The 23459-nt window shown below is 34.5% G+C and overlaps 3 protein-coding genes and 1 non-coding gene across 4 annotated transcripts; 2 read left to right on the forward strand and 2 right to left on the reverse strand.

The window, feature by feature from the left end:
* Positions 1 to 8519: 8519 nt before the first annotated feature.
* Positions 8520 to 9183, reverse strand: LOC112516860 (uncharacterized protein At2g29880-like). Its single transcript, XM_025124092.1, has 2 exons — positions 8872 to 9183; positions 8520 to 8780 (listed from the first exon to the last, which is right to left on the reverse strand). Exons 1-2 carry the CDS (start codon positions 9181 to 9183, stop codon positions 8520 to 8522), a joined length of 573 nt encoding a protein of 190 aa, XP_024979860.1.
* A 6186-nt stretch (positions 9184 to 15369) lies between these two features.
* Positions 15370 to 16470, forward strand: LOC112516861 (tetraspanin-15-like). The gene is made up of 2 exons (XM_025124093.1): positions 15370 to 15951; positions 16171 to 16470. Exons 1-2 carry the CDS (start codon positions 15370 to 15372, stop codon positions 16468 to 16470), a joined length of 882 nt encoding a protein of 293 aa, XP_024979861.1.
* Positions 16471 to 16781: 311 nt separating this feature from the next.
* Positions 16782 to 18107, reverse strand: LOC112516862 (UDP-glucuronate 4-epimerase 1-like). Its single transcript, XM_025124095.1, has one exon. It carries the CDS (start codon positions 18105 to 18107, stop codon positions 16782 to 16784), a length of 1326 nt encoding a protein of 441 aa, XP_024979863.1.
* Positions 18108 to 22556: 4449 nt separating this feature from the next.
* LOC112517556 lies at positions 22557 to 22663 on the forward strand. Its single transcript, XR_003069739.1, has one exon. It is a non-coding gene; the product is annotated as a small nucleolar RNA R71 (small nucleolar RNA).
* Positions 22664 to 23459: the final 796 nt, after the last annotated feature.

Below are 23459 nucleotides of genomic sequence, written 5' to 3' on the forward strand. Positions count from 1 at the left end.
GAGCTCCTACAAGATTTATACAAAAACTAATCTATTTATAGGGTCAAAGTTAAAACCCTTGAAAGTCAAAGTCAAACTACATACAAAGTCAAACACGATGTCTATTTTAATTATAGACAATATTTATCTTTCAAGAAAAATACAATTTAATACTGAAATTCAGTCCTAACATTCTCTCCCTTTGTATTCAAGCTTGAAAGACTTTGCGCGCTTTGAATCTCGTTTGAACTTTGTCGCTTTAAGCACTTTATGATTTCTTCAAGAACTTCTAAAAATCTTCACTTTGAAATATTCAGACAATCGTTTGTTGAGAAATATCTTCTAACATTCTCTCCCTCGAATGTAGAACAGCGACGATCTTCTCTTTTGACAATGTAGAACAAAAACAACAACAATCTTCAGACAATGAATTTCAGACATTCTACCCACAAATGAATTTCTTCAGACAAAACTTCACAAACTTTCTTTTTAAAAGATATCTCTGTCAGTAAACTTTTGAATTGATGATCTTCACATTCAAAACCTCTCAGACATTTTAGCACAGGAATAATCTTTAGTAATAATCTCCAGTCACACTCCTTTTCAGTCTGTTGCCGACTTTGATGTTACTCCCCCTTGATCTTTATAACATACTCCCCTTATATCGTTCAGAATTGTACATTTCATTCATTATTTCATACTCCCCCTTATGATGAAATAAGAATCATTACATCATACTTCAGAATGAATGAAACCTTCTGCGAAAGCCGTCAATTCATGAAAATGTAAGCAGAACTTTTCAAATCCACTTATATAATATTTTCAGATTAAGGGAATGGGAAGATAACAACCAATTTCAATGTATGAAATTGTTTTCAATCTTATAAAAAGATTGGCCTGTGAGTATAACAAAATATACTCAGTACAACGGATGTACTGTATATATGAGACTTTATGAKGCTCATCTCACTAGGTCTTCCATTCAATCATCGATAGCTTAATAATAGCATATCTATGAATGTTTTGGCAAAATAACACATAAATTGCAAAATCTATGTAGTGTAGAAAGATAAAGCAACATATGCTTCTATTTAGGCTCAAAATGATAAACCGTGTGGACTACACAAATTTATCAAACTCAATGCATGAACAAAAAGACTTGAAGGGGGGACATATATCCTTCTGTTTCAATATCAACTTTCTCCAAATGAGAAATTGATAGATTGTGAGTTGCGTGCCCCAAGTGTTATTGAAACACTTATCTGTTAAGAGATAAATGAGTAGCTGGTGGGGTTGTGACAATAATTGGCCTGGGCTTTGCCTTTTTCAATATTAGTCTTGAAAGAATTGAGAACTAATAGATTATGTTGTATGCCCAATATTTAGAAGTTTGGAACATGATTCTTATGTTCTTTTAATCCTGACACAACTCTCATCAATTCTTTTGGCTCACAACAACTACCCCTCTCTTTTTCATTTTAAGCTCACACACAAACCCTTTTTGTATTTAATGCTCACTCAGATATGGTTGTCCTCTTGGATAGGTTTGTCGGTTCTGACATTCCATAGAGGTATTTTTGTAAAGCGCTATGTCCCTCCAAAATTTAGCATTATGCTCAAATGATCACAAATAATTGAACATAAGTATTATTTCTGTAAAATTGATCAAAAAAAATATATCGTTGAAGCACAAACAATGAAGGAGTGATTTACGAAATCAGATTATTCAGTAAGTGAGAGAAATGAACGAAGATCTATAAGTACGAGTTTATAGATTTAGAATATTCAAAGAATTATCGAATGAATATCAACCAAGGTAAAAAAAACCAGAAAAACAACCTTTGAATACAAACGACCATATTATCACCGAAAATGATTTTCATTTTAAGAGACGTGATAATAACATTTTGAAGAATAGCTGAAACAGGTATTAGAATTATGTACGATGAGAAATTACTCAAGTAAAATCTCAGGAAATACCTGATCAGAGGATGTACTCGTTTCCACACACAAAAAAAATTCTTTCTGAAAACATTTATTGAAATTTCTAGAGACTCCCCCTAGAAAATAGATTTAAGAAAATATTTCAGTTCAGCTCAAAAAATTAAAAAAATAATTGGAAACATGTTTAGCACGGGTCCTAAACTGGGTGTTTAGAAACCACATTCCGTTAGGCACTGGTACTGAACTGTGTTGTTCAGAAGCTCTTTGTTTGAACAAGTTACAACCTCCCCCTGAATTTGTGCATCATATGAATAAATCTCTGATCAGCAGTAATGACGCACCTACAAAATCAGATCAAATAGATTTTGGTATCCAAACGAACTTGGGTTCTTACTTGTTAGTATCAGGTTGTAGGATGTTGTAACTGCCAAACCATCTATTTTTATTAGATATGTTCTTTTTCGCGCTTTTAACAGGATGATCATAAACAGAATAAGATTCAAACCAGTTATTGTTATCATACCTGTTATTACCTATCCAATTCTTCTGAAATATGTTGTCTTTAGTCTATCTGTTGTACCTCTTCCTGTTTACAAAATCAGTATTCTTGCATGAAGAGCACATGATCCTTTTCTTGCTAAGATTTATCAAGTCAGAAGTAGATCTCACAAAACAAGGAAGATTGTTAGTAACAACAGAATTCTGAGATAAAATAGATTCAAACTTATTGACCCAAATGCTTTTAACCTTTGAAGAGTAATTGGGTGATCCAATGACATACCCTTGATAATACTGATTTGAAGAATGAGAATTGTTCTTAGAAACAGTTGATTTAGGGCTGCTTGAATAACTGTTCGACTTGGAACATTCATAAAAGCTTGTTTTACACTGAGAAGGAGAACTAGTTGAGCTTTGAGCACAAGAAAAGTCTTTGACTTTCTTTAAAAGCTGGTCTCGTTTATCATCAACTAAATCATACTTATTTTTGAGTTCAGTTCTCATCTTCAACTTAGTTTCAAGTTCTGTCTTCAGATCAGACAATTTTCTTCAAGTATCCAGGAGTTTACCTTCTAACTCCTTTTTAAGCATTTCAAATTTTTTCTTCTGATTATTAAACTCTCTTCTCTCTTCATCTGAGCTGCTCTTCTTATTCTCAGAAGCGATGTCGAGCCACTTTTTCTTTTCAGCAAGCTCTTTAGCAATAGCTGCATATTTCTTTGCAGTATTTCGTTTTTCAAGCACAAATAGCTTCTTTTCTTCGTCTAAAGCCTTTTGCTTTTGAGCAATGCAGTCAGACAATTTTTGAGTCTGACTCAGACATTCTTCTTTGATGTCATTCTTCTCTTTATCTATCGTGGCTCGTTCCAAGATAATCAGCTGCTCAAAATCTGAGATTTCCTTTAACAACATTTTGGCATTTAGCTCGAGAGAGTTTATCTTATTTTCATAAGATATGCGTTCAGCACCAAACTTTTTCTATAATTCAATCAATCTCTTCTTCTCTTTCTCCATATCTTTCCTTTCAGCATTTAAAACATTCTCAACTTCTAAAACTGTATTCTTCTCTAGTTCCAATAATTTCCTTGACTCAAACAGATCACATTCAGTCTTATGAATTTTATCAGATAAGTCCTCAGTCTCTTTATTATTCCTCCCAAAAGAGTCAATTAGCAATTTAGATTTATGCAGTTTAGCTGTTAAATCCTCAATCTGCTTCTTCAATCTTACTGTCTCTTGTGGATCAGAAACACTCTTCATCAGATCATTCATCTTTTTCTTGCAAAACTCTCTTCTCTTCTTTCTTTCTCTCATTACAGTCAGTAAGACGAATTGTCTACGATATATTCTTATTAAGCTCAAAATTTAATTTATCGTATTTTTCTTTAAGATCTTTATATTCCCTCTCGACAAAAGTTGTCATTTCAAAATAGATTGATCAAAGGATCTAATGCGATGAAATCAATTCGAAGAAATAAAAAAACAATTGAGCTCAAAACTAGTTAAAAAAATGGTCCAAAAAAATATTTGAAAACTAGAAAAAAAAAAGCTAAAAAATTTACAGCTGGGCTAAAAAAATTGAAGAGATTTAAATGAGTCCCAAACAAAACAAAATCAAGCCCAAAAAAAAAACAATTGAGAGATAAACCAAGCTTCACTAAGAGTAACTCCTCTGTTCACCTGAATTTGTTGTATTCCGGTCAAATCCTTGTAAAAATCACTTAGAAGCTGATTGCATGTTGGACACAGATATGTTTGAAAACAAGCTTCTAGTTGACCAGTCACACTACTCACTATCATTGAAGGGAACTCAATGATCTCTTAGGGATGAGGGTTCCTTTCCTTGTCACATGTAGCCTCAAAATCAATTACCACAAAATAATGGAAACAGTTGTTTTATTAATGACAAGAATTTTTTCTTCAAATTTGACGCCTATTAGTATCTCATAAACCTTAACAACAGCTGAATCATTCAAGTATCCCCACCCAGAAGGAGAACCTAATACGAACAACTAGAGTGCAACAGTGGAACTTTATGTGATGCACATATCAAAAGCAAACATCAACAGCAATCATCAACAACAAATATTAACATCAAACAACTCAAACACAAAACAGAATGGTAAGGCTGAATCGACCAAAAGTTCTTGAATAAGATCACACCAGCAATGAATGGGTAAAAACAATCAATCACACCAGACAACCTGGCTTACTGTTGCTTTATTACAGTTGAGCTCTGCACCATCCTTTAATGCCAATAGTTCAAGTTTGTGTGAAAGAATCCATCACCAAAGTAATGTAAGTCCACTGTATAAGGAATCCATCACCAAAGTAGATGTAACTTCCTTTAAAAAAAAATGCTTCACAGCAACTTTAAGTATTGAATCAGGCTTCTCCCTTGATATGCAGTGCCTGGCCGTTTGATCAATTCCTAACCAGAAGGTACAGAAGCTTGACTATCTAACTTTATCTTCTATTAACTTTCCAAGCCTTCCTCTCCTCTCTTCCACAAAACAGCCTTTGTCACTGCCAGCTGCTAAGTACCAATGGGGTGGCCTAAAACGACCAAGGCCGAGTTTGTAAGAATGAATGCCACAAATGATCCGGAAGAATGTGCACCAACAGAACTTTTGGAGGAAATCTATGATTTTATTGTTCAAGAAGAGATAAAAATGAAGGATGACACTGCAGGTATGGGGAAAAGCAGCAAAAAGCCAGAAGCTGGCATTATTGGTAATCTTAATTTGGTTCTCCCAAAACAGAAAAATCAAACTGACACACAATCTGAGAGTGAAGCTGTCAGGTGATTGTTGAAGCAAAGAACTTCAATGTTGAGTCTAATCAAAACAGTCTTCAGATATCTGTATCCGGCAAATCCAAAATCCAAATTCAATTTAGCCAAGTCCGATCAAGAATCCACCACAAATCTGTCCAAAATCAAAACCAACCTGTGAACCTTTCAAGCGATTTAAGCCAAATACGATTAAAACAATGATTGATTTACATAAAAAAAATTTCACAAATCGGGGACAACCGATCACAGGTTTCACCTTCCACTCATGGGACACCTGCACAGATGCTTCCTGCAACCCTTTGAAACTTTTGTCCAAGTGAAATCTGAAATGATTAGACTAGAAATTTCCAAATAGTACTAAGCAGAAACACAGGGAGCTGTGTTGGTAAAAAGCTTAGCTACAAAAGAACCTTCTGCACTTGGTTTGGATACTTATTACAAGCAATATTATATATGCTTGGTCGCTGCTACAACAACTACCAAGTGGATTGAAGCAGAGAAATCCTCCAAATAAGACGGGCAACAATTCTTGGAGTATTCACCTCAAGCAGATCATGTACAAGTTGTCATTGTAGATTTTGTAAACGTATTTCATTCAAAATCTGATCTTGAGATGCCCAACGATTCTGGCTGTCCGATTTAGCAACGATGAAGATGTAAATCGGATGTTGGTTAGCGATTAAGATGAACTCGCACAAAAAAGAACCAGTGAAATCAAAACTGATTACAACTAATCAGTCAAGACAGTAAGTGATTTATGAGAAACTAATCAGTCAAGACAGTAAGTGATTTATGAGAAATCGAACAAGTCTGTGATGGATTGAAATCGAACAAACCTATTAAACCCTTTCAGCGATTTGTCTAAAATCAACCAACCTGTGATGAAAGTCGATTGGACAAGACAGAAATTGTGTGATAATTCCTAAATTGGATGGATGTTGTACGATTTACACAATCCAATCAAGTTGTTCGATTAATCTGTGCGATTAACCTCAAATTGGATGAAGTGGTGTCTGATTTAGTTAAATATCGGTCACTGAAGTGTACAATTTAAGTGAAACCTTATGAGCGACTTATTGTTAAACCCGACAAGGTAACGTGCGATTTAACCAGAAATCGGACAACCTTCAATCGATTTACATTAAACACAGTGAAGAAGACGGGCGCTTTAAGAGAAATCGAACAAGGAAGGAGCAAAGGAGCGATTTACAGTGAGCGATATAGAGTGAAATCGGACCCTGTTTGAGCGATTTAGATGACCTAACTGTGTGATGAAAACTTGAGATCGGACAGGGAGATGCGTTTTCTTGAGCGATTTATGAATCCGGGAAGATGGATTGAGCGATTTATGAATCCGGGTAAAGTTAGTTGAACGATTTTCTAAATCTGATGAACAAACTTGAGCGACAGTGTTCAAAGAAGCTGAAGAACAAAATTGGGCTGATGAAATTGTGTTGGGCCTAAAACAAATTGGGCTAAGCGATTTAGAAAACAAAAACACAAAAAACAACAAAAAATTTAACCAAAATGGATCAAAAACACTGGTTTTTTAAAAGAAATTCAAGAACACGAAAAAAAATTTAAAATCACTAAATCGATCGAATCTCGAAATGGAATGATCAAATCACAAAAAATTGTGAATAATAAAGATTCACAGTTTAATTCCGCACAGTTTGATCCCAAATTTAACACAAAAACACGAAATTTTTCAAAAATTTTTTTGAATCAAACCTAAAGAAAAATGAAGAACCTTAAGTAAAAGATGAAGAACACACAAAAATTCCAGAAAAATTTCACAAAACCTTCAAAATTGATGATTTCTTTTCATTATTTCGTGCATAATCCGTTCTGATACTAATTGATAGCCCCTACAATGATCAATCTTTAATAAACTTTCATAATCATGGCGGATCTGGATATAGAAATTAAGAACATGAAGGAGATAAAGAGAGGAAAAGTCAACTTTCAATATTGGTCAAACCTCTATTACGATAAACTGAATTTTACAAATGAGCTCCTACAAGATTTACACAAAAACTAATCTATTTATAGGGTCAAAGTTAAAACCCTTGAAAGTCAAAGTCAAACTACTTACAAAGTCAAATACGATGTCTATTTTAATTATAGACAATATTTATCTTTCAAGACGAATATAATTTAATACTAAAATTCAGTGATAACAATGGACTTGGTAATTATGAAGATTGTTGTTGGAGGATTGTTGGTTTGATACAATGCTAAGGTAATTATTATTTTTATTACGATCATAACTTATTTACTAGTTAATTTTCCTAAGTCATGTGTTTTTTAACAACATATTGATACGTAGGCGCATTTGAAAATGTTAGAGAGACTGATGAACTCACGATGTACGATATTCTGGTTATAAGCTTGAATTTTTTTTCCCTCAATGAATTACGATACATTAAGTTGATGAACGACACAAAAAATATTATATCCGGCCCGGTGGCTAGTTGATGAGGTAAGAATGCGTAATTTTGATGTACTTCCAGATAAACATTGATTTATAATGAAGCATTTAATTTTTTTTTGTAGGTAATTATCCCAGTACATATAAACGGAACTCATTGGGTTAGTACAGTTCTAAACCTAAACTCGTGGTTGATCAACGTATATGACAACATGAATTATGACGCGTTTTTTAAGGGTGTGTTTGGTACGCAGACATGACAAGTGTTAAGCGTTTTGTAAGACATGACAGGATAGGACAGAACTGGTTAAAATGACCAATTTACCCCAGTGAGCTGTTTAGCGTTTTTTCACTAATTAATCAATATAAATGTTAACAAATACTATTTAAAAATACAAAAAAAATCTAAAATCAATATTAATTAAAAACTCACATTCATAAATCAAAAGATTTAAACATCATGTTCACCAACACAAAAGTTGAAATGTTTACCAACATTCAAATGTTTTTTTTGTGTACCAAAAGACCTGAACACAAAAGATAAAATGTTTATAATTGTGTACCAAAAGACTTAAACACAAAAGATCAAATTTTTACCAACTAACATCACATTTCTAACTTCTTTAAGATGGTCCTCACAAATTTTGGCTTCAAAGTAGCATTAATGCTATTACATAGGCATAGTTGAATCAGGTTATCGGCAAAAATACATGCTAATAGCAATAACCTGATCATCATCAAAACCCATGTTGCTTAACTCATCGAGCATAGTTTGTAAACCCGGAGTACCAACAACTGATACCAACTTACCCATTTCATTGGATAACGAATTCAACCTCTTTTCAATCATCTTGATCGCATCTTCAGAAACACCTACTTTCTCTTTCTTTTTTTGGATGATGCTTCTACGTCTTGTGGAATGGAGGATGCAGAAGCGCCATTAGAAGGAGTAGTCGAAGGCATATTCAATTCTTCGGTATCAGCACCGACTTCACTCTCTAGATTGCTGTGCTCCAATGTATATGCGGCAGATTCCGCCATCGATCCTGTAGCTCGATCTTTTCCAAATATTGTCTTCAGTCGCTCATATTGGGGAAACGGTTTGTTGGCAATATAATTTTTGCTTGGATGTTTCTATTAAAAAAATGCATAAATATATATAATGTTAATCACTATCCATATGAAATTAAATATCAAATAATCACATAAAAAATATAAGTGTTACCTTTAAGTATTCCTCTAACACTTGAGCATCCACCGTTACGCATTGATGCGCATCATTCCAACCGAAACCACTTGTATTCAACATGTCATAAGCTGCTGAATATTTATCTTTGAGCCGCTTCATTTTGTTTTGGATATGTTTTGATACTATATTGAGGCCCGAGATCTTTTCACGCATCTTTAAAACGATTTGCTCATATGTGCCGGTCCGAAAACACCCATTATCACTCCTACCACCGGCGGCTACAATCTCTTGTAGAACAATAATTAGTACATCCTCTTCTTGGATACTCCAATTACGTCTATCCGCCATCTTTTAAATTCCAAAATTAACACCATGACCATAGTAATAAAATAATACGTTACGATAAGCATTTTAAAAACTCAACAATAGTAATAAAACAACAAATTAGGATAACATTTTAAAATTCAACATTAGCAACAAAATAATACATTATGATAACATTTTAAAATTCAAAAATAGTAATAAAACAATACATCGAGTCCATTCATCTACTTGATATCCACGACTGAAACATCTTTTGGGCTATGCCATCTCTCCATTGAGTCCACTCATTACTTGATTCAACAACATCAATAGATTCAACATCATCATTGGATTCAACTTGCTCTTTCCCTATAGACATATCTTCTAGTGTGAGTGTCGTGTTTTCTTTCGGATCAAGAACCATGTACATCCTAATAAAATTATGTAGCAAAGCACTTGCTATGACCATTCTTCCTTGAAGTTTTATTAGATAGAAAGAAGGACTTCGTAATATGGCCTAATGTTTCTTCAAAATACCAAAACACCTTTCTATGATATTCCTAGCTTGTGAGTGTTTCATGTAAAATTATTCTTCATTATTTGTAGGTGTAAGACCAATGTGTTCCCATTCTCATAAATGATACCTAGTACCTCTATATGGTGCCAAAAATCTGTTACCATTGACATATTCTGCATCAGCCAAATAGTAATTACCCATTGGGACTTTTAAACCATTATTTCTTGTAACCGCATCTCGTAGTACCCTAGAATCAGTAGTTGGACCTTCCCAACCGGATAAAACATAGATAAATTTCATGTCCCGAGTGCATGCACCTAATACATTAATCTTAATATGACCCTTCCTTGTTCTGTATCTTGGTTTATCTACTGCTTTGATACCACTTGTTGGTCCCATGAGGGTCTAGAAGATGTGTATAACAGTTTGTAGAAGGGGGGATGAATACAAACACAGTAAACTTTTCAAATTTAAAATATATATTGATAAGGAAGGATCAATACATATTTTACAATATTGTTTGCGGAAAGATAAGGTAAAGATAACCTATCTAAACAATCTAAGTTACACACTAAGTCTTAGCCAAGAGAAATGATTTGTTGTTTAAGACTTAGAAGAAAGTAAGTTCTTTCTGGGTAAGAACTATTTAGAATACTAAAAAGGGATTCTAACTTGCTTTTGAAGATAAGCGTATTGTATTCTTAGATATGTGTTCTTTCACGTATGAACGTAAGTTAGGGTTTAAGATTAAGAGTATCTTTGCATAGAGATAGAACACATCTATTTATACTCATTGCATTAAATACACATTTATTGCAAGGTAGTAGGGTTTGAACACTTGTCAAGCCTTTAGAGAAAGACTTGTCCTTCGCTACAGTGAATAGTACAAAAGCCTATTCATGAGCAGATATCATTTCATGGAGTTGGTGGATAGTAGAGTCAACTAATCGACTCTGTACCGTACTATGCTTTAGAAAGGGTATGGGTTTGTTCTTTGTGTGTATAAGGACAAGACAAAAACAATCGTGCTTAACAAGCTTCTTTTGATCGATGAATGCTGGAATAACCTGAAGGTCTCTTCAGCATTCGCTGAGGCTTGGGCAGTCTTCACACATGTATAGACCAGATTGTAATCACTGAATACCGCTTCAGATCACGAACTCGCCAGTCTCTAATCTTCAGTTTCAGTCTTCGACTTTAGCTGAAGGTTCTTTGGTGTAAGTTTTGTCTTCTTGAAGTATCGTTGTCGCTGATGGATTTACATTACATGTTCTCAGCAATCACTGAATAGACTTAGTGATGATCGCTGGAACTGAAGGACAGAAACATAAATACTTCGTATAAGGTAAAAGGGATTATCATCAAATCACTGAGAGAGAGGATCAACAAATTTTTTTCCCTATATTTGTTTCTTATAAGCAAATGTAGCATTGTTTAAAAAAATCTAGAGAACAACAAAAAACATAGATGTGAAGACAAATTTTAGTAGGATTTTTTTTACTAATGGAGACATTAATACCTATAACATTCTCTATGGGGACATAACCAAAAACACCACCAATTCACTTGCAATTTTTTAATTTTTTTGACATATGGTTTTTCTACTTTTCCTTGAAGTAGGCAGACGCAGAGAACCATTAAATTAAACAAGTATTAAGGGCTATTTGGTTTTTACATAATGGCTTAATGGCGTGGGTGGCTTAATTGCTAAGCCACATTTAGGTGTCTCTTTACAACTTAATGATAAGCAATGACAAAAATTGATGAGCCAATTAAGAAAGAACAGATGTTTCGTCGGGGTATGCGACTAGAACCCCTTAATATTCCACTGAAAGGGCAACTAACAAAAGGCAGAGAAAAGGGCTTACAGGATTTCCAACCAGAAAAGGGGGAGCAAGACCCCCAACCATCATCATTGAAATGGACTTAGAAATTGGGATGAAGCTCATTCAACATGCTGACACYAATGATTTGAAAAAGCCATTAAGGATTTCTACTCAAACCCAACTAAGCCCCGAGGAAACCTTCTGCTCAGAGCCCTCAATAACTTGTTTGTCTCGTATGCAATAACTAAGGATAGTGGGAGTTTAAGCTATTTCCGCCAGCTACGGTAGTGGTGAAGCACTACTGAGAAATTCACGTATCACTTGATACGAACGACTTTTGTTTTTCTGCAAGGCCATAATTCTTTCACCTATAGATAGCCAAAATCCTGAAAAAAGGAATTGGAACCTCACTGTCCTTTTTAGGCAGTTACATTAAGTTGGGGTCTACTCTAGCTTTACCTTTCCCTCCCAAAGTTCGTCGGGTCGATGACAACCCGCGACGTATAACCATTTTCCATTTGTCCAACTCCCTCTCCTCTCCTCCTCCCTCCATGGTTGCTCCCTTCTCCCTTTGATACACATTTTGATGATCGAAGGTGTAATTTTTATTAGAATTCAATGAAACGAAAAGTTTACAGAAGATATCTGATGAACAAAGAAGTTTCTTGACTTTCGAGAGGTCGAGTACTCTCCAAAGATTTTCGCCCAAAACACACACACACAAACTTACTGATCCCCTTCTAACCTCTTGCTCCCTTTATTTATACTACCTAAAGCATGTACTAGTGCATTAGACACTTGTACCATAGTCTACTCTATTTGACTTATTTATATTGTTGTGTGTTTCTTCAATTCAAACATCATTATATTGTTTTGCATCTTCATCTTGTTGTACCATGTGTATTAACCGTTGTACCTTAATATCAGGGTCTTTATTGCGTTTGCATTCTTTCTTGGAATTCCATTGATGCACTTCGTTATTTTTATTATGGTGTGTTTATTCTGGTGGGCTATGATCCATTACATAATAGGGTAAAATGGTCATTGTTTTATTCAACAGAAAAAACTAAACAACAATTTATCTGAATCCATATACTTAACTTATTATATCCATACAGGTTTAATTAAAAATACTTTAATCACAAACTATCTAGACAAAAGTAAAGTCAAAACAATCATAATGCTCATGAATCATGATAACATGTTCACTTGTTTTTAATCCAACCATATATATGATCACACAGAATTAGAGCATCGAATTATAAAGGGGGTGTTTGGGATTGCTTATAAAAAACAACTTATTGACTTATTTCGGTGTGACACCGGTAATAAGCACTTTTAAGTGTTTGGATAAACAGCTCATACCGATGCCAAACTGGTAATAAGGATTTTTTGAGAAAGTTAAATCATTCTAACCTATAATAAGTTGATAAGGACTTCTGTAGAAAAGCATAAGTTGTTTCACATAAGCAATCCCAAACACCCACAAAATTGTGCCACTAATAGAGTAAGGAATGACGTTTCAAGAAATTTAAAAATCAAAATGTGCAATTTGTGAAAATATACCAAACAAATTAAAACTACTAATTAAAAGAAAATGTGTCTTATAAAAATAAGTGTTCTATAAAAAATAGGTTTATATGACACTTTTTTAAAAATGTCCTATAAAATTGTTGATGTGATGCTTTATATTAAAAGTGTCCTAAAAACTTTGTTAAGACGAACGTCATATAAACTTATTACAACGTCTTTAGATAGGATGTTTTAATTTTTGGTTCTATAAAATGATATATTAGGACGCTTATAAATTAGTAGTGTCGTATCAACCCGATTTTGTTGTAGTGCTTGTTTGCGACTATTAATTAATTAGACAACGATATTAAACAATTTATATTAAATTATATACTATAAGCTAAACAAATTAAGACATTAAACGAGGTAAGAAAAATCAATATTGTGCTACATACATACATACATACATACATATAGGGATTAAAAAACTACAGGGAACGTACATCGAGCGACACGTTCATATTCATAATGAATATGTGATTCATATGAATAACATGTCCATATTAATTATAATAAGACTTAAATGTTGCTACTATCATTGGAGACTTCTTATTATTTAACTTTCTTTACTATCTCGTTTGTATTCATTAACATATTATATTATTAGTAATTTGTTTTACTTATGTTATAAAATGTTGTAATTGACTAATTTTTCAACATGTTATTTTCATCACTTAACATTTTCAACTAGATTATCAGTAATTTTTGTCAAATAAACGTTGTTCATAAGCTAGTTTATCAACTACCAACTAATCAATTATCAGCTAGCTTATCAGCCAATGTGTCAAACGTAGCCTTAACTAAAATTTAATTTTTTGCCACCCACCATTGCTTCTTCGTCGTTATCCATAACCGTCCCTTCCCCTATCCAACCTGAGTCTGATCCGATCCTGAGATTTTACAAGCTCGAGACGTTATAGAAAGGTTCCCAACAGATACAATAAGAGTATTAAGCAAATATTTTCATCATAAAAAATGAAATTCATATAAAAACTTAATTTTAGATAATATTCTTCTATTTTATATGTTAGCACATAACATATTTCGTTACTCTTATAAGTGGCAGATATATTTAGTTATATAACGTTAAATGAGATTCTAATCAAATCTATTATCTTATGATATATATGAAGTTATTTTTTAATAGGCTATGAGGTCATGAATTTTTATAGACTCGTTAATTATGAGTAGTAGGTTATGTGTTTTGCCATCAGAAATAATATATAAATGGTGTGATTTAATTTAAATAACACTGATCTAAAAGTTGTGTATTCTCTGAATATATTTTGTTTTCCGCAAACTAATTGTTCCCCTGCTTACAAGGGCAGATCTATGAATGTCCGAGTGGGTTCTCGTGCAACCGCTCAACGTATTTTCTTAACTAGGGTTTTTTTAGGTATGAAAGAGCATCCGTTAAATTTCGAGGGGTGCTCAGAGATATTGTAAGGAACGTCAATCAAAAAATTGAAAAAATACCTTGAAAACAACCAGAAAACTTAAAAATCTCTCAAAATCAACAAAAAAAATTAAAAAAATCTCTCGAAAAGATGGAATTCGGCTAAAAACGCATCGAACGACTTTGTGGTGCCACTACTTGCTTAGTTGCTTTAAATGCTAGTAAGTTGGTTTACAAATATGTAGGGGTGTTCATGGTTCTATTTGAGCTGTTTAACCCCCCAAACCATAAAACGAACGGTTTGGCAGCAAGTGACAAAACAAGTCAAATCGGACAATAAAAGACGGTCTGTCTATTCGATTTAAGGTGGTTTGGACCTCTTATGAGCTTTTTAAACTAAAAAACATAGCATCAATATTCAAAATAAGTTTTTTACCAATATGACATTATTAAAAAATATTATATTGAATTTCAAAAGAAATGTATAGACCAGACCAGACAGGGCGATTTGGCTATTTTTCAGATCGGACTAGACCGTCAGACCATTTAAATCGCCAAAAACGATCATGTTTAACTTGATTCAACTGGTTTAAACGATCGAACAATATTTTTGAACACCCCTACACATATGTACTCGATGTACAAAATCCCAATGCACTTTACACCTTAATGTATTTATTACATTAAATATAAGTTGTTCTAAAGAATTTGTAATGAAAAAATGGTCAAATAATCCAACAACTTATCCTCAATAATCTCTTGCTCCAGAAATTATAGCAAATGTGAAATGTGTTATTTGTTGACTTTTTATAAATTTATTAACAACCCTAAATTTTTGACCAAAATTTCCAACCGATTTTGTTATAAATACTTGCATTGTTTTGCCCGATAGTAAGAGTAGTGTTATTTCCGTCGCTAAAATGGCTGAAAACGCAAATCCAATAGCGGAGACAACACAAGACGTAACTGTCGTTGCCGAAAACCGTACAACTCCAAATCCTGCCGCCAACAAGAAACACGATCCAAAACCCTCCTCTGTAAAACGAATCATGTTTCCATTAACCACAATTTCGTTCCTCCTTTCTTTTCCAATCCTCTTTTGTATCGTATGGTTGTTATACGTGAAACAGTGTAACTGCGAACACCTGTTGCCATTGTCAAAGCTGCAACACGGGGTTGTTTTCGCATTAATTCTCTTGTTCGTCGTTAGCAACAGTGTCGTGTTCTTGAGATCGCGCTTTTTGATGTTGGGATTGATCGTGGTCATGGTGCCACTGATTGTGATTCTGACAATAGGGTTGGCGCTTGTAGGATCGTACACGATAGAAAGCAGAATGATCCCTGGTTCACCATCATGGCTCAAAATGATGGTGAACGATGACAATAATTGGTACAATATCGAGACTTGTATATACAATACGAGAACATGTCAGGACTTGGCCGTACAATCAATCATGATCAAGTCTTACGATTTTTCAATGACTAAACTCTCTCCAATCGAGGTATCAGTATTTTTATCGATGTACATTTAAAATGTGTACTTTATACATAAATATTTACTTATTTATGTATTTAATTATATCCGTGTACAAGTTTTTTTTTGTGTGTACTGAGATTTTTTTTCATTTTTTAGGCTTACAAAAACTCAAAAAAAGTTATAATACGCATAGTAATTGATTTTTCTGCTAAAATATTTGTTTTCATGTTTGTCTAATTTCTAGTCGGGATGTTGCATACCACCCACAATTTGTGACATGGAGTATTTGAATGCGACATATTGGATAAAGAAAACCGAAGTTTACGATGATCTGGACGGCCCATACGATATCGACTGCGATTTGTGGCAAAACAACGTTACCAAGCTCTGTTACGACTGCTACGCATGCAGAAAAGGATTTATCAACACTTTGCGGCAAAAATGGTATAAGCTTGGAGTCTTTCTCGTCGTAGTGACAATCTTGCTTATTGTTTCCCATCTCTTGTTATTTGTCGCTTCAATGCAAGAACGTTATGCGTCGTAGAACGTACATTTTTGAAACTGTTATTTTCACTCTTTGTTATCTGAAATTTTTAGAATTGTATATATTTTATCTGTTGAATAATCACGTTCATATTTGATTCTCCCAAACAACTTTGCCGATGTTGTTGTAGTGAACAGTCGGTAACGTATTTCAATCGTAAGTTTACGTTGTAAATTCTAACACTTTGAACAATTACAAATGTCGTTAGAATCGTAATCTTCGACAGTTTTTATCGTCTACGAAACAAATGAATTCGTAAGTGAATATAATTACAAAACGATCGTCTATTTGTGTTTTTTAAAATTAAAGGTTTAAAACTGGTTCAAGTGGGCGGATGGTTTGCCGTAATACCACAAGTACCATTTAACGAACTTCCGTAATCCGGATTGCAAATCGGTTGTCGGGTTATACCCGAGCTCCTTCTGAGCCAAACTGATATTCACATGTGGGAATGAAAAGTCGACGTTTCCAGTCACGTCGGTCACATCCATCTTTGCCTTCATCCCCAAACTATCCTCCAATATCCTCACCATCGCCGGCACCGTCACCGGCGACGAAATACTGTTACCCAAATTAAAAATCCGATAAGGAGCACTTCCTTTTTTCTTTCCACCCGACCCGGTACTTTTACCCGATGTATCCAGTGACGCAACACACCCCTTCACAACGTCGTCAATGTAGATGAAGTCTCGGGCCAAGTCGACCCGATCCTTCACCCGGTACACTGTTATCGGTGTTCCCTCTGAAATATTTCGGGTGAAGGAGAAATACACCATGTCGGGTCTTCCCCACGGTCCATAAACCGTGAAGAATCTCAACCCGGTTATTGATAACCCGTAAAGACGGTTGTATGTGTGGGTGATCTCTTCGCCGGTTTTCTTGGTGGAGGCGTAGAGAGAAGCGGGTGGGTTGGCTGGATCCGATTCGGAAAAGGGTGCCTTGTTGTTTACCCCATAAACGGAACCGGAGCTGGCCCATACGACGGCGGGCTGCCGGCCGGCGCATTTGCATTGTTCTAGAAGCGTCACGAGACCGGCGACGTTGCTATGGACGTAAGAGTACGGGTTATCGACGCCGTATCGTACGCCTACCTGCGCAGCCAAGTGCATAACGTGCGTAAATGCTACGGTATCAAAGAGCTTGGCTAAAAGGCGCTGGTCGTTGATATCGCCGTCGACGATAAAAACGCCGTGAGCTTCGAGCAACGCCCGTCGTGTTCTTTTCAACGACGGACCGTAGTAGTTGTCGAAGTTATCAACCCCAACGACGCCGTCTCCACGGGTTTTCAAAGCTAGGGCGACATGTGTTCCGATGAAGCCTGCTGCTCCGGTGACAAGTACAGAGATACCGTCAGCACGAAGGATCTGAGCAGAAGAACGGACTTTTTTCTCCCATTGAATTCCACCAATGCCGCCGTGATCCCAGAAGGAAGAGTGGTGGAGGTAGCGGTTACCTGTATCGACGAAGGTCAAATACGAGGCGGTGAATGCAATCAAAATCAGAGCCCAAAGTAACACCATGGTGGTGGAGGCGAAACAGCGATGAAACGCTCGATTCATGATGTGACTCTGGGGACGGTAGATCTTGAATCTACCTGGGCTTGAAGGCACCAATAACGCTTCCTCCAATGGCGGCATTTGTGGATTTTCAATTGAATTCTGAAAATGGGAATTAAGGAATTGGATTTGTTAATGTTGTTGTGAATGGTATGTTCTCTTGTATTCCCCAAGAGAGAGGGGTTGGGGAATTCAGAGAGAGGATTGGAGACAGAAGGCGAAGGGATTTCCTCTTCACCTGCTGAAGGGATGAAAGAGGCCATGGTTGAGATTATAAATGATTCAAACATTTTCCATTCGTCGTTTTTGCTGCCATTTTTAGGGACCATCCATGGCCGCAAGTCGCATTTTCTTACTTATACTTCAAATTTTATTTTGGTTTTATAAAAATTTGGATTTGATCTCTCAAACGAATTAATTACAGATGTTGTCATTGTCGTTTCAGTTTTGTTATGAATTAAGTCCCTACATCTAACTCTGTTGATATTAGAGCCGTTAAGTTGGGGGCTTTTTTGTCTTTTTATATCTTCTTCTTTCAAAAAATTAAAAAAACAATATAATTTGTATATATCTATCTTAATATATATTTATTATCTTTAGATATAAAGTACAACGTCCTTCTTCCACTCCACATCCAACATTCCATGTCACCTCACACCATCAGACTCTAGCTTTTCCTCCGACGACCTACCAGAGAGCACAACACCAAGAAGCGCCCCTTTATAGGTCTTTGCCATCGTTTCAGATTCGCAAAAGTAGGCAAGAAAAACATATTCAGATCAAGATGTACTAGGTTTCAAATAGAGAGAAGCGGATTAAGAGATTAGGGCTTTGTTCGAGCATTTATCGAGTGTTAAACTGGGAGATATGAATGAGATTCATTGAGTTTGGATGTGGTACTAGAACCATGAGTTTGGATCGAGATTCATCAATGGTGATTCAAAACATTCAACACAAACACGACCTTGGCAATGATTTTACCAAACCCAATAATGCTTTAGTTTTTTATTTATGTTTTTGTATTTTTTTTTTCTAGATTTTAATCTGTATGTATCGCATACATGGATTTTGTGTATGCACATTTTTTAGTTGATTGTATCTATGATATTTAGACGATTTAGGGTTTTCATTTTTATAGAAGAAATAGAGATGCATCATTGATTTTTCAAGTTAAAGAAATGGTGATTCAAGGTTTTGATTGTGAAGTTAATTTAGAATTGTGGATATGAATGTTTGATTTGTTCCTCCCTCAAGAACCAGAGAGAAAAACATTACCTATTTATTGTAGGTTTATTTGTGACATTGAGAAATAAATGCGTGGTAGCAACTTGACTGGAGAAGAGGGTCAGTGGATGGCTGGCGATATTGTTTTTCATGAACATTTATACATTTTTTTTTAATTTTTAAGCAAAAATGTAAAAGGACCAAAATGACCCTGACTTAAGAGAGTTGTGGTTAATGGAGTTAGATGTAGGAACTCAATCCATAAAAAAATGAAACCATGGTGATCATACATGCAATTATTTCGTTTAGGGGACTCAATCCAAATTTCTATAATCATAGGGACGAAATATGTAATTTACTCTTTAAACTATTAATATTTTTTTATTAAATAAAAGCATATTCTAATTTAATTTTGATCATCTAAAATAAATTAACAAGAATTGGTTAACTTATTCCGGATATGTCTTAAAAGGAATTGGTTAAAAAAGTTGTTGACTAATTATAGTCGTAGGTGAAAGCCCGTTTTGGTCCTAAATTTGAACTTGGACTGCTCCTTTACCAAAAGGAAGCATGGATAAGGCCTGAAAACTGGTCTTTGGTTGATCGAAAATCGGTCTAAATAATTACTTCACAATTAAAATTCGAGCTATCTTATAAATAATGTTTTTCTTCATTTATTTTATAAATGTATTTATATTGTAGGATAAGTATATCATCGTTTAAAGGATATGAAGATATAGATAGAGATAAACATATTAGAGATATATTAGAATTGATATCTCTCATAGTTATCTACTTATAACACATCCCTATTTAAAGAGCTTTTAATTAACAAAGAATTACAAATTATTCTCTCCATTCATTGTTGTTCTATATGATTTTTCCTCTAATACGTTATCAGCATGTAAGCTCAGGAACCAAACGATTTTCTGTTCCTACCATCTGACACTGCAACCATGATCCAAGTAAGCATACTTTGCTTAGTGTTTTCTTTTTTTCATATGAATTTTAGAAAGTATATGTTTAAGTTGTAAAATATCACCATATTATGCTTTATGTTATATACACAAATATTATGATTTCGTATGAATATACTTTTCTTTTTATATGTTTAAATTATAAACATCACTCTACTATGCTTAATAATATAAATGCAAAATATAATTTACGTAATAATGAAACTTCAAGGTGCCTTCTAAGTTATTTGTCTTATAAAAAAGAAGTTCATACATTATCCCTTATTTACGTAAATGATTAAAACAACCCAACCGTGAAGAACTTGAGTATAAATATAAATGTCCAATGTAAAGAATACCTTTGTCGGAAAGATACAAGAATATACCTAAAACCTACCAACTCCATATAAACCCTAAAAAACCAACCTTTTGAAAAGGTACAAGCAAATATTGTCATGTTTTGAGACGACATATCAGTCCTAGCTTTCATAGGGAATACCTTCTACTAGGAAACCCCAAAGAACTGGGGATGCCCTGAAATGAAGAATCGAGAGTATTCGTGACATGTGCTTTTCTAACTAAACGTACAACGGAATGGAAACTCATTTACTCGATTACAAGAAGGTAACTGATTTCAACAAAGAAATGTTGTGTCTCAAGACGCATTTCAATCTCCGTGGTAAAAAACTCACAGAAGATGACATGATTCATAACATTATTTATACCTTTCATATATCAGTAAATATTAATGAACCAATATAAGTTGGAATATAACATTTAGACAAACTTATCAACCTACTTCAGGTGGTTGAGAGACATAACAAGGTTTTTTTTCAAAAAAAAAAAAAAAAAGCTAGACATGTTGGGAGAAAGAAAATTCTCGAGATTAATAATGAAAGCGTTAGAGGTGAAAACAACTCCAAAGAAGTGTGAGTTAAAAACAATTTCACACATGTGACATCTATGCACTATGTAGGAGAAGCCCTTGAAAGGGTCAGTGTCATGGTAAGAGTCGGGAATGATTTTCAATACCTAAAGCAGACATACAACAACTGCCCCAGGTGATAATGGACAAACAAAAGAGAAATGCACTAACTACTCCTTCAAAATGAACAAGTTGAAAATAAACATTGATACATGTGACGTACCACTACTTGCTATCTATTTAAACATTCTCTTATGAACTATTTTTTTTTTAAAATGGTTGATTATTGAATTATTTGAAAATTTTTATTTGAAGTATCAAATTTATTCTATTTGCATATATACATTTGAAATTCTAACCATTATAGATGTCAAGAAATATAAAAAAACTACAAAACTCTTAATATTTTTCGTTCCGTGTAGGAATGTGTCGAGGAGAAATTGAGTTTTTTTTGTGAACCTCCCACATAATCTAAATAAACAGATTAATATTTATTTCATTTTATAATTCCTTCAACCAAAATACTTAAACGATTGACTGTCATTTTCTTGTTGATACAAGAGTAATAGTCACTAAAGCACTATATTAATATGAATTTTGTTAAGATATTCGTATCAATTGGAAATCATATTATGAGAATGGAAATGGATATATATACATCAACTTTAATGAATATGAAATAAAATATATATTAGAGAAATTAAAGTGTCGAACTAGTGGATTTCTAGGTCATTGAATCATATTTTGTCACCAATAATGAATTTTGGGACAATGACACATATATGTTTCGACATGACCAGGTGGGACACCATGGTCATGAAATAATGATCCGTGTGTTATAAAATATACATAGACACATTCTCTTTTGAGTGAATCACATCATGAAATCCCGAGGGATTTGGTGGTCGATTTGAACTTGACTTACCCGAGAGGGTTGAAATCCTTGATTTTCGACCAAGAGAAGTTACGATGGTTTCAGCAATCCGGATTAAATGTTTAGGAGAACGAAGTATTTCTAACATGGTTCCCAACATAGTTTACCGATGCGGGATTTTCAAGACAACACTCAAAAGCACGACTTTCGCATAAATGCAAGATTCATTCATGGAAGGATTAGACATTATAACTCGCACTTGGTTCTTCTCTCCATTTAAATTTAAGTTGTTTTTAACCAAGTTAGTTAAAGCTACAATCTGTGCATTTAAGGCGGTGATGACATCAATCTCACAAATATCTGCTGTAGTTTTAGGAACAATGCCACGAGGGTTTGACCAGTCAGTGTTATTATTGGCAACTTTCTCTAAAATATCATATCTTTCGTTATAAGTCTTAGAAGTGAAAGCGACGTTAGCCATAGCATCGAGAATGATTTCAACAACATTAGAAAAAACCATTGTAAAATTTTCCAATTAGATGCAGTGGAGGATTCCATGATGAGGACATCTCCGAAGAAGGTCCTTGAACCTCTTCCATGCATCTGAAATCACTTCGTCATCTCCTTGCTAAAACATTAAAATTTCATTTCAGGGCTTCACGTTCCTCGTGGGAGGAAAGTACTTCTTTTAGTAAATTTTCAACCAAATTCGTCCATGTGTCAATCGAATGAGGTGGTTGAGAGTTTAGCCAGACTTTTGCTCTATCTCTCAATGTATAAGAGAAGAGAGTTAACTTTAAGGCTTCCTCCAAGAATTCGGGAGTACGAAAGTGACCCATCATTTCTAAAAATGATTTCAAGTGAGAGTGCCGATCTTCTAATGATAATCCTCCAAACTGACCCACTACTTGGACATTTGAAACACTACCGACATTGCTTTGAAATGTTGAGCTGTAATATTGGGCCTAAGAATAGCCGATTTTGATTGATCAAAATTGGGTATTGAATAGCCCCATATTCCTCTATCTTTGTGTCACACCCCGCTAAAGCGGAATCACAAGATATAACAGGCAAGCGAGACATAGCAACAGTTCATAAATAACACTATTTCAAGTTTTTCAAAATAACATGATTCATCGACATAACAAGAGTTAGAATTTACACAACGTTCACAATTACATCAAAAACTTGACTTAATCGATCTTGGCTCAAGTATGCCTCCTTAAAATCCAAACCACTCACTTAGAACCTGAAAAACATGGAAATAAAAATGAGGTCAATTACAAAGAGTTGGTGAGTTCACGGGTTTTCACATGCATAAAACATTTCAATGCATAAACCAAGTAATAGCAAACTTATGCGAATTCTTTGCACTTAATAAATGAAAATCTCWTACGATGTAAAACTTGAGGCACTATTGAGCCTTACCTGACCAATTTGCCCCATTAATTTTC

Source organism: Cynara cardunculus (genome assembly GCF_001531365.2).
Source record: "Cynara cardunculus var. scolymus isolate 2C chromosome LG 8, CcrdV1, whole genome shotgun sequence".
NCBI classification, from domain to species: Eukaryota; Viridiplantae; Streptophyta; class Magnoliopsida; order Asterales; family Asteraceae; genus Cynara; species Cynara cardunculus.

What these genes read in the sequence shown, in the direction of transcription:
- LOC112516860 (XM_025124092.1), bottom strand. Translation starts at nt 9,183, where the DNA reads ATGGCGGATAGACGTAATTGGAGTATCCAAGAAGAGGATGTACTAATT. An exon ending in TGTTAGAGGAATACTTAAAG is followed by an intron (nt 8,781 to 8,871) that starts GTAACACTTATA and finishes TTTTTTTAATAG; the next exon opens with AAACATCCAAGCAAAAATTA.
- LOC112516861 (XM_025124093.1), top strand. Translation starts at nt 15,370, where the DNA reads ATGGCTGAAAACGCAAATCCAATAGCGGAGACAACACAAGACGTAACT. An exon ending in CTAAACTCTCTCCAATCGAG is followed by an intron (nt 15,952 to 16,170) that starts GTATCAGTATTT and finishes TCTAATTTCTAG; the next exon opens with TCGGGATGTTGCATACCACC.
- LOC112516862 (XM_025124095.1), bottom strand. Translation starts at nt 18,107, where the DNA reads ATGCCGCCATTGGAGGAAGCGTTATTGGTGCCTTCAAGCCCAGGTAGA.